The sequence below is a fragment of the Penicillium daleae genome (assembly GCF_028827525.1).
Source record: "Penicillium daleae strain IBT 16125 chromosome Unknown utg000008l_segment0_segment0, whole genome shotgun sequence".
Lineage (NCBI taxonomy): Eukaryota > Fungi > Ascomycota > Eurotiomycetes > Eurotiales > Aspergillaceae > Penicillium > Penicillium daleae.
Window position 1 is genome coordinate 1,491,259 of NW_026623156.1, and position 15,739 is coordinate 1,506,997.

Consider the following 15,739-nt stretch of genomic DNA (forward strand, 5'->3'; position numbering starts at 1 on the left):
CAACCATCAAAGATAAGATCAAATTCGCCAAAGTCGAGTCAAATATGACGACGGGGCAATGTCGATGCGGGAGGATTATGAAGCCGAGGAGGCTCGAGTCAGCTTGGTTGATCGATTATGCAAATGGCACCCAAATACAACAGGACCTGCTGAGAGCAAGAATACGACCTGAGGGTCAATCGGTCGATCGTTTGTCTGAGGATGGCGGTCGAGCTGGGGCCTTCCCACTTTGGGACTTGACGATTGACGACTTGGAGACTTTTGGTTTTGGGGCAGCGGCGGCTGTCCGACGAGGCTGACTCAGCTTGTTTTGTCAATACTGTATCTTACCACTTTTCATCCCTTAAATACGCATAAATACGCCCTCCAGGCGGTGCTACATCATGTATTGTCGTATCTACCCGGTTCTGCCTGGGTGCCACCGATGACCTCACTGATCCTCAGACACCTTAACAATCGCTCCTTCGGACTTGGAAACTTAGTCTTTTATCCCAGGTACCCCGGGCTCGTTCCTGAGGAAGTTTGGTCTTCTCTATCCGGTGGTTCATACGAATCTGTATGCTCATCTGTTCTCTATCTGCCTCGGAATCACATCATCATTGTGTGCGCTCTGACCTGCGGCCCGTGAATCTCTCCTAGCGCCGAGCCGACGCGACCATTCCGCCTTCGAACCGGCTCCAAGCTCCAAGTTTCGTCACCAAGCTTCCAAATCATCTGCCCGAACACCTGCGATCCGGTGTCTAGCTTACATTGGCCTGATGAGACAATAGCAGTCTATCGATAACTACAAATACCTCTGTCCGAAGAATACGTCGACGCGACGCGAAAGCTCGTGCCCGCAACTTTTTTCACGAGGGTCGGCCCACCTGCCAACGGCAGCCAGCATGGCAGTCCAAGAGAATGAATATGTACCCGCGGTATCGAGTGAGGAAAGGAAGTCTAGCCCAATAGGCAAAGATGTGAGAAGTAGGAAAGCTCGCAGAAAGAGTCATCTGCGATGGACGCTAGGGCTGGTGGTTCGGTAAGTCTGGCCATACGATCTCATTCTTCAACAACCCTCACGACAACAGCTCTCATGCCTCGCTTGGAACCGCTGGAGAGCGAGAAAAAAATCGATGTGGACTAATGATTCGATATTTCTAGGTTGTGTATTTGGTATACTCTCCTCACGCCCTTCCTACGGTGCCCATCACGCTTAGACGAGTTGAACGAGACCTCTCCCAAGGTCTGCAAGCCATATTTGATCGCGCGTTCCCATGTGGAACCCTATGTGACCCCCTATTATGACACATATGCCGCCCCCTACGTGAATCAGGCGCGCCCGTATGTGGAGGTGTTCAACCAGCAAGTCTATACGCCTGCCTCTAATGTCGCCAAAATCAGCTATGAGAAATACGGCGCCCCAGCATGGCAACGAGCCCGAGCATTCGGCGAAGCACAATGGAAAGCTCAAGTGACGCCGCGCCTAGAAGCCGCTCAGGTTCAAGCTCATCACTTGTATCTGGCCCAGATTGATCCATATGTGCAACAAGGTGTAGCCGTGGTATCGCCTTATTACCAGAAGGCAAAGGGGGCGGCGCAGGCTGTTTACTGGAACCAATTAGTGCCTTTCTACACTCGTTCGCAGCCGTTCATTGGCAAGACTTATAGCACCAGCCAACAAGTCCTAACAACCCATGTGATGCCTGGTGCACGCTACACCTGGTCCTCCGTGGTTTACTTTGCGAACAGCTCGTTGTGGCCCCATGTGACAGGCCTCTATTCGGAGCAGGTCGAGCCTCAGCTTGTCAAGATCGGTCAGCGCCTGGCAAGCTATCGGGAAGGCAAGCGCCTCCGCGCTGTCGTCGAAGAAATGGATAGGTACGTACTACCCGCATCACTGACATGTACGAAGTCCATGTTAACATAAACCAACAGTTCCGCTTCTGAACAACCCGTCTCTTCAACCGTCACAACCGCAAAGGTTGAACCTCGCACTTCCGCAAGCACAACCACCACTTCGACACCAGAGACCCCATCTGCTCAGCCCACCTTGTCGGCCGAGGAAAAATCCAAGCAAGCTCGTGCCCGAATTGAGTCTGATCTTCAAAGGTGGCAGGACAAGTTTGCCAAAGCAGCCGACAAGGGAATTGAAGATCTCGAGGAGCGCATTGGAGACATCGTTTCCGCGCTCATTGCGAACAGTGCCAACAGCCACGGTGAAAGCCTATCTACTGCCCTCCAGGCAGTCTCGGCTGAGAAGATCTCCTCTATCAAGCAGCGAATTAACGAGCTTGCGGCAGCCCTGCCAGAGGAAGATGCACCTGAGGAGGAGGAAGAGTCCCGTGACAAGTTGCTTGTTGACATTCGCTCAGCCGCTGTCTTGGTACGAGATCGCGCCCACGCTCTCCGACAATGGTCTCTATCCTTTGACGAAGAACTCCTTCGCCGGGTCTCTGCTGCTATCAACTCAACGCTGGATGTGCTCGACAGCATCCGTGACCTGGGTTTACAGGAGATCGGTACTCGGTGGGCCTGGATGGACGATGTGACTTATAAAGACTGGGCTAAATACCACGCCCTCAAGGTTCAAATCGATGACTGGCGCAACGAGATCCGCAAGGTCGGCATGAACCACAAGTCCATCGCCGAAGCTCAGTCTGCGGCTGCTGGAATTCTGGACAGTGGAATGGAGGTGGCTGAGGATACCGCCAGAGAACTCATCCGGCTTAAAGATGTTGGCAACTGGAAGATTGCCGCTCGTGAGGTGGGTGACAACTTCGATACCCGTACTGAGCCTCCTCCTCCGCGGCCCAAGCCAGTAGTGGAGTCTGAGGAAAGTGAGGAGGGCACGGACAATGATGAAGTTTTCGAAGAAGCTACCATGGATTCCGAAGCTTTCTCGTCGACTTCGCAAGAAGATGATACTGAAGAGACCCCTACCTCCGCCACCAGTGGTGATCTTCCCGAGGAGGCCGACGAGGCTATGGAGTCCGAAACGACCCTCGACAACGAAGATGCAGAGGAGCGTGTCCTTGATGCCATTTTTGAGGAAGATAAATACGCTACAAAGCCTGCTTTTGGCGTCGCCGCAGCCACTTTGAACTCCCAGCAGGAACCTATCCTTGACGAGGATGAGCAGGATGCTTTCCACAACCTGGCTCACAAAGTCGGCGATGTCTACTCTGACGCGAGCTCCGCTTTCGCCGATTCAACCGCTCAGGCCAAGATTCTCTACGAAATCGCCAAGTCTCAGGTTATGGGTCAGATGGCGCATTCGAGCGCTCCCGCTCATGCTCAGGTCCTGTCTTCTATCGAGTCTGCATACTCTGGTGCCGTGAAGTACGCCACCGAGGAGTTCGAGGCGCGGATCGCCGCTGTCAAGGCTACCCCTACTACTGCTGGCCCCCTAGCGCACATTTCTTCCGTTGCATCTTCGCGTTTGAGCGAAGGACTCAGCTTGGCCTCGGAGCAGCTGGCCCTACACACTGTCCCAGCCACCAGCTCGGTTGGTTTCCAGCCTTTCGTGCTTGATGCACAGCGTCGCTACTATGAGGCTGTTGGCGTCGCTCACGAGCACTACACTGCTTTCGTGTCTACCGCATCGGAGGCAGTTTATGGCACTCCAACCCCAACCCCGGCACCCTTGGACTTCCGAAACCTCGTAGAACAAGCCGGCTCTCAGTACGAGCAGGCTTCTTCCTTGGCTTTCGCTAGTCTCGCCGCAGTCGTCGCCTCTGCAAGCTCTATGGTCTCTGCAGCTGATGATGGAAGGAGTCAGAGCATCATCGATGATGCCTCGTCCAGATATCAGGCCGCCCTCTCCGCTGCCTCCTCTTCTCTGTCTCTCGCGTCAGCCTCGGCTAGCTCTGCTATTTATGGCACGACGCCCGGGGCCCTGGAGTCTCTTTCCAGCCAGGCGTCTGAGAACTGGGAGATGCTTGTTGCTAAGGCCAGTGAGCGAATCTACGGTACCCCAGCGCCGTATCTGCAACAGGTAGTGGACAATCACGTGCCACATCTCGAAGCCGTCCAAGCGATCGTCTCTGAGCTGCTTATTGGTAAACAGCCATCTTTCACTGAGAGCGTCCTAAGCAAACTCCGCGTTGCCTATGAGACCCCTTACCCGGCTGCAGCTGTGTCCGCAGCCTCGAGCTACGCTAGCGAAGCCTACGAGGCGGTTTCTTCCGCAGCTAATGCATTTGTCTCCGACATCCCCAGTGTGGAAGATATCATGCAGCAGGCTAATGATCAGCTGCAAGCTGCCGTTGAAGCTGCCAGCGTTGGTATCTACGGGACGCCCAAGGGTCGCTTCGAGCAGGCTACTGAGGCTGCAGCTGAGGCTTACTCGAGTGCCTCGGCCCAGATCAGTGGCGCTGTGTACGGAAAGGAGCCTAGCTATATTGATATCGCCAGGGACAACATTGAGCAGATTCAATCCAAGGCTAGCGCTGCGATCTATGGCGAGGAACCTGGCGCTGTGGAAAGTGCCACCAGCCGTCTTGCCGCCGCTGTTGAGAGTGCGCAGGCGCAACTCGCTGACCTCGCATCCAGTGCGAGCAGCTTTGCGTCTGAAGCCGTTGAGACGGCTGTACCCCACGCTGATCAGATCACCAGCAGCATCAAGGCTGGTGCCTCGTCCCTGACCAAGGACGAGCTCTAGACGAAAATAGCCCCTCATTGTTATACGGCATTGTCTGATGTTTCTTTTTCCCCCTTCTTCATTATCCGTGTCTTACATCCACTCCTGTTAAATGTGTCGCGTTGAGACTGGGCCTCCTACAGTGGCATGCCAGTAGCATGTGGGGCGCAGTCTCTCGATGCTTTATTCCCCATATAGTTTGTTACGATGGCAATATGCTCATGACCTGCAAATTGCACAGTGAAATCATGGTTCCTCCCCTCTGTTTTCTCGGCTTTTCTTGTGGCACGAATGCCCATTTCTCATGGCGGTTTTTGTTTTCGGCTTTTTGGCCAGCGATGTTCTTTTCTAGTATATAATGAAACGCGCTTTTTATGTCTTAAATTGGCTACTTCCTGATCGGAGAATATCTGGTGAGGTGTAGAATCGCGCATGTCATGCTAATTGGTGTATTCTCTCGGCGCCCGCTTTAGTTCGCCGTATGCTGGGACCTCTACGATGGCCAATAGTGGCCACCCTTGGCAAGTGGTTTTTGATCAAATTTCAAGGGCAGAAACCCCTACTTAGCCACATAGCTACCTGGCACCTTGAAATATTAGGCTACTCACACGTAACATCAGGCACAAGCAATTCTACATAGGTCTACGCTGGCTACACCGAACGGGGGAAGAAGCCTCTAGTACTATTGTCGAAGATTTTACTCACCGACTTAGAGCTACTATAGCGACTGGGGTCATATCGTTATTCTTAATAGAGGCCACCCCGATAAGCGACGTAGGTAGAGAGAGAGATGTAGAGAGAGATGTAGAAAGAGATTCCGGGTTATTCGAAAGCAGACTGAATTACCTATTTCGGGTATGTTAATACCTAGTTTATAAGGTATGTAGGCCAGGCGGTATAAACATACCACCTGCCCAAGGGTGGCCACTATCGGCCGCCGTAGACCTCTTTCACTAGCCTGGTCAAGGTCGATTGTTGCGCTGGCATAGCAGGACTTCTTAAATCCAGCTTTTTGCAGAAGCCGAGGGTTCAGCATTGCACTTCGCTCAATCCCTTCATAAGTTCCGATCTGTATGAAATGCTGTCCCACAAACCATGTATGTAGGAGTGGCATATACCCCAATTTCAAAACTCTCTCTGTGCAATCACCGACGATACTTCACCCGGTCCCCCTTCTTCTCCTTCTTCATCTGCGTCTTGCTCATCGGCGCCTGCCCATCCGCCCCCTCCGCCCCCTCCGCACCCCCCACCCATCCCCGCAAACCCCTTCTTCACACCCATCACAGTGGTATACACCAAATAAACTGAGTACAGAGGCACAACCACCCACAACCACCAAGCCCGATCATTGAAGATGCACACAGCGGCAATGCACCCCTCCGTCCAGTACAGCACATCCCACATGTACTCAGTCAGACCCGTAGCGTTGAGGTCCTCGCCCGCGGAGCGCAGCGAGCCATCCTCGTTGTAGTGGGGACGGCCCACACGGTCGAGGTAGAATTCGATGACTAGAGTTGGCACGGCGAGGAGGAGGTAGGGTTTTAGTGAGCGGGGGCGCTGGAATGTAAAGTGGAGGATGAGGAAGAGGAGGTGGAGGGCGGCGGTGATTAGGTGTGTGCGGGTGAGGACGGCGGCATTGCGGGTTGCCAGTGTCTTGGCTGCTTTCTATAGAAGTGTTAGGGGGTCTGAGTAGTGTGATGCGAGTGGGTATGAGTGGTTATGGTGGGATTGGAGCTTACCTGGGCCATGTTGGAGAGGAACGGGCGACGTTGCTGGATGGGAGCCGAGGATTGAATGTAGGGTGGGTGGCAGAAGGCGTAGGTATGGCCGTACGACTGTCAAGTGACTGGTGCTAGTCACTGTCCCGAGTGTCCGCTGTGCAGCTTGGGATTACATCCAGGGAAGAGAGAGGGGAAGGGAAGATGATGGTTGGTGGTAAGTATGGAGATCTCTGGGCGATGTAGGCGATGTTCTGCGGCAGAAACGGCTCCATGCAGGTGCGCCATGGTTTTGCCTAGTATGACCGCCTTTGACTCCGCTTTGAGATTGGCCCGTGTTACATCTGTAGATCTATATTCGCGTGACGAGTCAGACCATTCAATTTACATGAAGCATATGGTCAGAGTAAACGATGTTATCTGATAATATATCTGATCCTGGGGCGTAGGCTCCCCGCGGGTGCCCCGCGGGGTTCATGCGTGTAAAAAGTATAAACAAACCTCATGCAGATAGGTGCTCGAAGCTACCATAGGCATTCTGAGTTAGCAATGGATGAAGGGCACTACTTCTCGGTACTGATGGAATAATCATTAAGACAAGGTTACTTGGATCTCAATTACCTGCTTATTGGCTTTTGCTGTAAGCAACCTTAAGGATTATCCCTGCTGGCCTCTTCGAGCATGTATTATGTTGAAGTGCATTACGCGAGAGTGAGTTGACGGACTCCCTGTAGAGGTAAGCTGCCAGAATATATTGAGCTTAAATCAGGAACATTCATATTCTAATGGGACGTATTGTACTACCTAGCGGCATCACCTAGAACGGCATACCAAGTGAACAGAAATAATTGACTCTAATTTTTATTTCCTTAGTTCTTTTAATTATGTTCGTAGAAGTATTCAGTTGGCTCCAAGCAAAGGCGATTGTTGCCCACTCCAACACTCACCGCCCGGCAAAATAGAAGACCTCCGCTGAGCAGATGCAACCAAAATAAGACCAGCCAGCACGCACGGTTACTTATCACTACGCGATTCTTCACAAACATCGTCTGAACAGGACTTACACGATGGCCGTGTAAATGTGAAAGGTGGTCTGACTCGATAGAGTGTGTACAGACAGGTCCTTAGGGGACTTTTCATCTTACCTTTCCCACCTACCGCTTCCGGCTTCCGTTTACATTCCACCGTACTCCCGCACCTCACTACCTCCAAGTCGAGATCGGCAGCTCTCCTTCCTCTCAAATCTGCCTTCAACCAGTACTGCTGGTCTTGAGTTGATGCTGATGGGTGGCGTTTGCTGATGGTTTCTACTCCCTCGGTCCTCATCACAACAACAACATCGCGTTCACCTCCCCGCGCGCCACCATGGCGCTTTCCACGGGCCATGTGGCCAGCCAACTGAGGCACCTTATCTACTATCACCTCGACAACAACCTCGTTCGAAATGCCCTTTTCCTTGCTGGTCGTCTTCTTGCCTATGAACCGAGATCCTTCGAAGCGCAATACCTACTCTCTCTCTGCCACCTGCACAATGGCGAAGTCAAGGCTGCGTTAGAGTGTAGCCAGGGCTCAGGATCGCGTGGCCTGCATGTAGGCTGCGCTTATGTCTACGGCCAGGCTTGTTTGGATCTGGGCAAATACCTGGATGGTATCACTGCCCTGGAACGCAGCAAGTCGCTCTGGCAATCCAAAAATCACTGGAGTATGTCTCACTTCCGAAGTCACAGGCTTGGTCTGATATTGGTCTAACGTTTGCACTACAGATAAGCACAGTGAAACATCTCGGCAGCATCTACCGGATGCAGCAGCAGTATACTGCCTGCTCGGAAAGCTATGGCAAGGTCATAAGGACTTGAACAAGGCAGTGGATTGCTACGTGGATTCTTTGAAACTGAATCCCTTCATGTGGGATGCTTTCCTCGGCTTATGCTCGACCGGTCAGTGCCATCGCCTCAAATGTTTAAACGAGGCCAAACAGAACGAAGCTAACTCATGATTAGGCGTCAACATCCGAGTCCCTAACATCTACCAACTTAGCCCGGAACTCCTCTCCATAATCTCTGCTTCCCCCGACGACCTGGACTCTGTACCTCGGCATTTCTCGTCGACTGAAGGTTCCTTTCCCGCACAAACCACTGGACACCCGGGTGGTGATCCATTCATGGTCTCTTCTGCACGTGGCGACATTGATTCGACCTACGGAAGCTCGGCGTTGTGGGAGAAATTCAACGGCAGCTCCGTTAGTGTTGCATCGGTAGCGGCACCGGTAATCCACGAGGGAATGGAGACACCCAGTGGGCAAAGCAGTAGCTCAGAAGAGTTTCGTATCGCGAATGGCGTCACGGAACCAGACTCCGTATGGGAGCCACCATTGGCGCCCGCAAGGAAGAATCGTACGATCCAGTCAATGAGCTTGGACCAAACGGGTCACCCCCCACCTAAAATGCGATCAACTGGTATTCGCCCTCGACCTAGAACTCGAACCGAACCGGACGAACCTCCCATCGCACCAGCCGACAGAGAACCTCCACCCGCGCCGCGCTTCGGTGATCGCAAACGCACGGTTTCTGGCCAAGTTGCCCATCCCCTCCCCTCTCAACCGGCCGAGCCTGGTGCTCCTCAGCGTCGAAGCGTCAGACTCTTCAATCAGATCAAACCTACCACCAGCAAGCTTTCCAACTCTACTCTGATGGGCCGTGATGGCCGTGAAGTGAAGAAAGTACGAAGTGCCCACGCCAAGGGACGTCCTGCCACAACGTCCACCGTGGGCCGGGTGGTGAGCGGCAACCGCAAACCTATCGAGTCAGCCGACAATGATGGCAAGGAACCCCGTGCTACATCCATCCCTTCTACCTCCAGCGTTCCTCCTCTCCCCAGAAATGCCGAGAGATCCAAAGAGCTCGAAGCCCTGAACTGGCTTTTGGGGCTGTTTACCAAAATTGCATCTGGGTACAGCGCATTGAGTCGGTACAGATGCCCCGAAGCTATACAACACTTCAATTCTCTCTCGCAGGGTCAACGTGAGACCCCGTGGGTCTTGGCTCAACTTGGCCGAGCCCACTTTGAACAGGCAATGTATGCCGAAGCTGCCCAATACTTCTCCCGTGTTCAAACCTTGGCACCCTCGCGGGTGGAGGATATGGAAATCTACTCGACCGTTCTTTGGCACCTCAAAAATGACGTGGAGTTGGCATACCTGGCACACCAATTACTGGAGGCCGACCGGTTGTCGCCTCAGGCTTGGTGTGCCATCGGTAACTCTTTCTCCCACCAGCGAGATCACGACCAGGCCTTGAAATGCTTCAAGCGCGCAACTATGCTGGACCCCGAGTTTGCCTATGCTTTCACATTACAGGGTCACGAGTACGTTGCCAATGAAGAATACGACAAGGCTCTTGATGCCTACCGCCACGGGATCAATGCGGAAAACCGCCACTACAATGCCTGGTATGGCCTGGGCACGGTTTATGACAAGATGGGCAAGCTCGACTTTGCCGAGCAGCATTTCCGCAATGCAGCCACCATCAACCCAACCAATGCCGTCCTCACCTGCTGCATTGGCTTGGTCATGGAGAAGATGGATAATCCGAAGAACGCTCTATTCCATTATGAGCGTGCCTGCTCAGTCGCACCACACTCTGTGCTGGCTCGCTTCCGCAAGGCTCGCGTCTTGATGCGGCTCCGTGAGTACAAGTTTGCCATGGCCGAGCTCAAGGTTCTGAAGGACATGGCACCCGACGAGGCCAACGTACACTACCTCCTCGGTAAATTGTACAAGGCTATTCATGACAAAGCCAATGCCATCAAGCACTTTACCACCGCCTTGAACTTGGACCCTAAGGTAAATCCCCCCCCCCTGGTTTCGACTGCAATCTAGACTTGGGTGAACTAACCAATTACCTTTCTCTCCCAGGCTGCCCAGTTCATCAAAGACGCGATGGAGTCCTTGGATGACGATGAAATGGAAGATGATGATATTGCATGAAAGATCTGTGATGCTTTCCAGGTCTCTTCTCCTTTTCCCTTTACGAAAATTCCTGGGCCTTGGGCGAATTGGGGGGATACCGTCTTATGTTACGAGCTTGGCGTTCGAGGGCCACTTCTTTCTCCTTTCTTTCTTCTGCACAGCATCACTGGGGAGTTGTTTTTTTTCGTCTTTTTTCCAGGTCTCCCTACCCTGGACATCTGGCATCTTCATTCCAAGCATCAGGCATCCGGCTTGGTGTTTTGTACATTAATGTATGACGATTGGGCATCATGGACGACGGACCGATGGGGCAGAGCACGATCCATTATTACAATGAATCATCCTCTAAGATTCACGACCATTTCTGTGTAATTTGTAATTGATTGAATTCTACCTGAATCCTCTAAAAGCTAGCGACGTTTCTCGTGATTGTTGTTGTCTTGTATGTCCTATATCGTGGCAATGGGTCCGTCCCGATTGAACCGTAAATGTTGTGTGGTTGCCAGGCACAAGCTTTTCTCACCCAACCCCCCACCAACATCAACAGCCAGGCCTGCCGAGGCTTGAGCTCAGGCCCAATTGTTTTACAAGAATCTGACTAGTGACTCCCACTCTCTCCACCCTCATTCGTGGCTAGTCTGCGTGATGCCGTCATTTGCCGCGGTCAGCTGGCGGTGAGTCGGCCACGGGCAAAAAAAGCAGCTTCACCCACCGCAGTCCCGCCAACATGGCCTTCGCTGTCGCTATCTGAGTTGTCTGTTCCTTTGGATCTCGCGTGCATTCCTCCAGTGGGCTATCGCCGTCAAACAATTCGGTGAAGTACGAAGATCCGTTGTCATTCGCTTCTGGTCTTGTATAAGGACTGACCCAACCCTTTTCCCAACAGCCTTCACTTCGATCCCACTGCCATGTCGATCACTTCATATATCTTGTCGGGCATCAGCTCCTTTGTGTTAGTGACATTGTCGCTTTTTGCTCTGGGACAGAAGGTGCCTCGTGCAACATTCGCCGCTCGCTGTCTCGCCGCCTATGGTTCGCTACTCCTGTGCGCGGCATATGGTGTTATCGCCTCGATCGTCCTCCGCCTCGTTGGCTATGGCCGTGTCTCTCAATGGGCTACCGCTCGCAGCTTTAAGTGGGTGATGCGGTATACTACCGGTGTGACATTTGATATCATCGAGGGCGAGGAGTACCTGAGCACCCGCCCGGCTATCTTCGTTGGCAACCACCAGACCGAGCTGGACGTCCTGATGCTCGGTGCTATTTTCCCGCCCTACTGCAGTGTAACGGCAAAGAAGTCCCTGCGCAATGTGCCTTTCCTGGGCTGGTTCATGACTCTTTCCCGGACGGTATTCATTGACCGTGCCAACCGCGAGAATGCCATGAAGGCCTTTGATGGTGCGGTGAATGAGATGCGCAACCATCGCCAGAGTGTGTTCATTTTCCCCGAGGGTACACGGAGTTATTCCGATGAGCCTATGCTGCTGCCCTTCAAGAAGGGTGCTTTCCACTTGGCTGTTAAGGCTGGTGTGCCTATCGTCCCTGTCGTGACTGAGAACTACTCCCATGTCATGTCACCTCGCAACTTGCGATTCAATGCAGGCTCTATCAAGGTCAAGGGTTAGTTTGTAGAGCTTCCACTGGTTGAGTTTTTGTTAACGAATGTGATACATAGTTCTGCCTCCTATCATTACCAAGGACTTGAGTCCTGCCGATGTGGATCAGCTGACCCAGTCCACTCGTGACTCGATGCTCAAGGCCATTCTGAGCATGTCCAAGGAGGGCATCAAGGCTGAGCCTTTGCAGGCGAATGGTGTATCGTCCGCTATTGAGATTTGAGAGTATCAATATGCAGACTCTCAGATGAATCTCTGAAGCAAGATCCTCTAGGATTCCCTACTGTCTCGAAGTCAAGGCTTTCAAAGATTTGGTCTTTACATCTCTCTACACCATCCAGGAAAGCTATCAGCCTTATATGTCGAGGCTGAGAAACTACCATTCTCCTTTCGGTACATACCCTTTATTCCCCCCGAAGAGCATTATACATAGAAGAAGAACACGACTCCCCTTCTGCAGGTAGTTCCTGCCATGAACCCACCCCTGAGATGATATACCGACTCGGTCGCGTCTTGGTTTAATCGTTAGATCAGCTACCTTTCCGTTCCTCCACATTAGGGCGCATGCTTTGTTGTGAGGATCTTGTTTCACCTTTCACCTTTCACCCTAACCCGATCCCATGTGCATTTTTTCGGGCCTCTCACCAATGTCCTCCAATTCCCCATTATGCCCTTTCTACCCTTCGGTCTCTGCAAATGTATATATTCCTAGCATGAAAAGATGTCATGACGCTGTTGTTCTGGGTGCCTGCCGTCGCAGAGCTATTGCTTTCTATAGAGTTGCTGGAATTGGGCCATTGATAAGAAAAGCGAGTGGTTAGAGATGCAGGGAGTATCACCAGAGGCAATATATGCCCATTTCAGGCGGGACATGCCCAGCAAAGGATGCCAGTGATTACTCCATGAGAAGCGATCCCAGTGGCTCCCGCAGCCAACCGTGCGCCATCAGGCTTCCAATGCTGAAGTATTGCCAAGAAGCTGAGATTTGGGATAAAATACCAAAACCCATCGCCCTTCTAAAGCAAGTGAGGACCTATTCTTACAACTCTGAAATCAGAGAGTTAGGGTGAACTTCCTTGTCAAATATCCCGCTTTGCTCGTTTTAATTTTACAATGTTCGAATTCACAATCTCCTAGAGCCAATCGAGGCCATAGGTAGTCGAATAAACGCCGAAATCTTCGTAACCTTCCAAGACTACAAACCAGTGACATCCGAAAAGAATGTCAGGGCATACTAGCACACGGGCGCTTCCCAAATGCCCAAATGGTGCCAAAAGGACGCCATAGATTGGGTACGCATTCTAGGGCCTGAATGGACCGTCTGAATCCTCGACAATGTAGCCAGATCGCCAAACAATACTCTTCGCTTTGTTCCGGAATATTTATTACCATTGGCGTTTGTGGACCAGTCCATGGATGGGCCTTATATTGGATAACATGGGGCTGATCTCACTCGCACGGCTTGTCTGTACGAACATGGCGGGGCGTAGATGGACGTTGGTAGTATTTTGATCAGACATCTAGATCGGATGTGTTGTAATGTACTTGAGGATGAGAATACGCCGTATCGAGTGGCTTTGCCGGTGGTTTACAACATTATGACGGCGAATCATTTCGTTGCTGTGCGGAGACATGATCCGTTCATCTATCAACGGTGGGCATGGCATTCGGTCTCTTTTAGTATATAAGAAGACAAAAAGGTCAAGCTAACTGTATCCACAGGCACCGCTTCTTCACCCACGTCTGGGGCAGCAACAAGAACTTCAAACGCCTGCTCTCCCACCCGCTCCTAGCCCCAATCATGCCCATAATGTTCGAAAACCCCGACCCATCCTTCAACGCGGACTGGATCGACGAATCGCTCACACTCGAATGCGTAACCCAACTAATCTGCACCGGCCGCCTGCTCTGCCTCGAAGAAGCCGGCGAAAAATTCTCCGGCGTTGACTACTGTTCTACGCCTTCAACGTGCTAAAAGAGGACTGGCGCGAGGAGAGTCTGACCAGCTTTGTAGGGTTTGGCGAGCGGGAATTTGAAGCGCTGACTCTGCCGTATTGTGGAACGCAGGGTGTAGAGCCTGGCTCGGAGAAGTATGAGAAGGCGGAGTTTTTTGATTTGGGAGATGCTTGCTAATGCGTCGATGTGGAAAGTGCCACATGCGCATGGATTGAGGCATTCGGTGCAGCTGGGGACGCTGTTGAATCTACCGGAGAATGAGGGGATATATGCGATGCCGGGGACTTTGGGGCAGTTGTTTAGGTATGGGACTGTGTATTTGAGGCAGAGGAGGGAGGGGATTGAGAGGGTGGTGACGCCGAGGCTGAGTAGGACGTGGAAGAAGGGGATTTTGGAGGCGTGACATAGAATGAGCTTATACGTGTGTCTCATTAGCATGCTGGGCTATAGGATATTTGAAATAAGCGGAAGTTCTGATTCAAACAGTCATTATTCGTGGTGGCTATGTATATGCAAATGTAATTGGAAGTATGCGTGATAGTCATAAATGAGTCAAAGAGTCACCCTGTCCTGTTCTGAATGCGGCTTTGCTCTATAGATGAGAACAATGGCCCTCAGCGCAGGCCCGGATATCAAGTTCAATATCCACCTCCTGCATTGGGAGCCATGGATCAACAATGGTAGAGTCTGGACACCATGGATCCGATTGACCCACGGCCATATGGGCGCTGATGGGAATGCGTTTTATTGTCGTGGTACCTCTAGCCAAAAGCTCTCCGTGACGATTCGGAAGATGGTGGTCGCCATCGTTTTCACACTCTTCAGGAATAGGGCCCACAGGGCATCCCCGGCCAGCAGTAGCAACTATATAATCAGACTCAAAAGCTTGCAGCTGAAGGCGTACATCCTCGATCACCTCTCCATCTCTGAAGACTTCAACGTCTGCGTACGGCGGACCCCAATTGTGAGGGGACTGCGGTATATACTCCGCGCCAGTAGACAAGCCATATGGCTTGGATGAGATCAATGGATCAACTGGAGCCGGGGGAATAACATTTGTGAATTCAAGATGACGCACCCATTCTGCTAAGAGGGCATCACCGGTCATTTTGAGATATGCCTCTTTCAGCGCCCAGTAAGAATAAAAGAGGCGGAATCCAAATTCGATGATAGTTGCATCATCATCTGAAAGGAAGGATGGAGCTAGTCCCAGCTCACGGGCTCGACGAAGAGTCGGTAGGGGATTTTGCATGGTTGCCATTTCTTTGGGTGAGAATACCTCGCTGAAGATGGTTACGAAGTCGGTAAAGTCTTTCATGGTCTTCATAGGCTTGCGCCGCTCGTTGACGCATGTTATATCTATGCCAATCCTGGGCGGCGAGGGCGCAATGCCTTGAACGGATTGGCTCGCAAGTTGTTCCTGAGACGGGGCGATGACTCCCGCCAGGGCAGTGAGAGAGGCTTGATGGCTGACATTAAAGTCGACCTGTGTATTCGAGTTTGATGCATAAAAAGGCCTATTCTCAGGCATGGGGGTGCGACTGAAGATAATGTCTTTCCAAGGAACGCCACAGGCATGATGAATGTATAGATACTTCAGTAGATGAGATGCCAAAGACATGCGCCTGTCCGAAGCATGATGGTATCGTTTCACGGCTTCTTGTTCGGCAGGGCGGAGGACATTCAACAATGGTAGATCGAGGCAATTGGCCTCCCATTCGCGGGTATTGATATACCAGCGAACTAAGGTTGGTAGACTGTGCAAAGATGGCTCGGTAGTCTTGTTTCCGGGCCTGGCTAATTGGGCATCAGCGGGGCTGATCTCATTGGCTGCCATTTTGTAGCCGTTGGCCGTGATATC

General features: G+C 52.0%; 6 protein-coding genes across 6 annotated transcripts; 4 read left to right on the top strand and 2 right to left on the bottom strand.

Moving 5' to 3' along the window:
• Positions 1-884: 884 nt before the first annotated feature.
• On the top strand, positions 885-4,642 carry N7458_009165 (uncharacterized protein; the record flags this gene model as incomplete). Its single annotated transcript, XM_056912547.1, has 3 exons — positions 885-1,021; positions 1,144-1,860; positions 1,918-4,642. 3 exons carry the CDS (start codon positions 885-887, stop codon positions 4,640-4,642), a joined length of 3,579 nt encoding a protein of 1,192 aa, XP_056761396.1.
• A 1,104-nt stretch (positions 4,643-5,746) lies between these two features.
• Positions 5,747-6,369, bottom strand: N7458_009166 (SND2/TMEM208 family protein; the record flags this gene model as incomplete). The annotated part of the gene is made up of 2 exons (XM_056912548.1): positions 5,747-6,286; positions 6,361-6,369. The coding sequence occupies 2 exons, from the start codon at positions 6,367-6,369 to the stop codon at positions 5,747-5,749; spliced, it is 549 nt and encodes a 182-aa protein (XP_056761397.1).
• A 1,335-nt stretch (positions 6,370-7,704) lies between these two features.
• On the top strand, positions 7,705-10,324 carry N7458_009167 (anaphase promoting complex subunit bimA; the record flags this gene model as incomplete). The annotated part of the gene is made up of 4 exons (XM_056912549.1): positions 7,705-8,041; positions 8,103-8,276; positions 8,340-10,180; positions 10,253-10,324. 4 exons carry the CDS (start codon positions 7,705-7,707, stop codon positions 10,322-10,324), a joined length of 2,424 nt encoding a protein of 807 aa, XP_056761398.1.
• Positions 10,325-11,214: 890 nt separating this feature from the next.
• N7458_009168 (1-acylglycerol-3-phosphate O-acyltransferase SLC1) lies at positions 11,215-12,145 on the top strand (the record flags this gene model as incomplete). Its single annotated transcript, XM_056912550.1, has 2 exons — positions 11,215-11,926; positions 11,982-12,145. The coding sequence occupies 2 exons, from the start codon at positions 11,215-11,217 to the stop codon at positions 12,143-12,145; spliced, it is 876 nt and encodes a 291-aa protein (XP_056761399.1).
• Positions 12,146-13,451: 1,306 nt separating this feature from the next.
• On the top strand, positions 13,452-13,897 carry N7458_009169 (glycosyltransferase; the record flags this gene model as incomplete). The annotated part of the gene is made up of 2 exons (XM_056912551.1): positions 13,452-13,576; positions 13,645-13,897. 2 exons carry the CDS (start codon positions 13,452-13,454, stop codon positions 13,895-13,897), a joined length of 378 nt encoding a protein of 125 aa, XP_056761400.1.
• Positions 13,898-14,470: 573 nt separating this feature from the next.
• Positions 14,471-15,715, bottom strand: N7458_009170 (4'-phosphopantetheinyl transferase family protein; the record flags this gene model as incomplete). The annotated part of the gene is made up of 1 exon (XM_056912552.1): positions 14,471-15,715. The coding sequence occupies one exon, from the start codon at positions 15,713-15,715 to the stop codon at positions 14,471-14,473; it is 1,245 nt and encodes a 414-aa protein (XP_056761401.1).
• Positions 15,716-15,739: the final 24 nt, after the last annotated feature.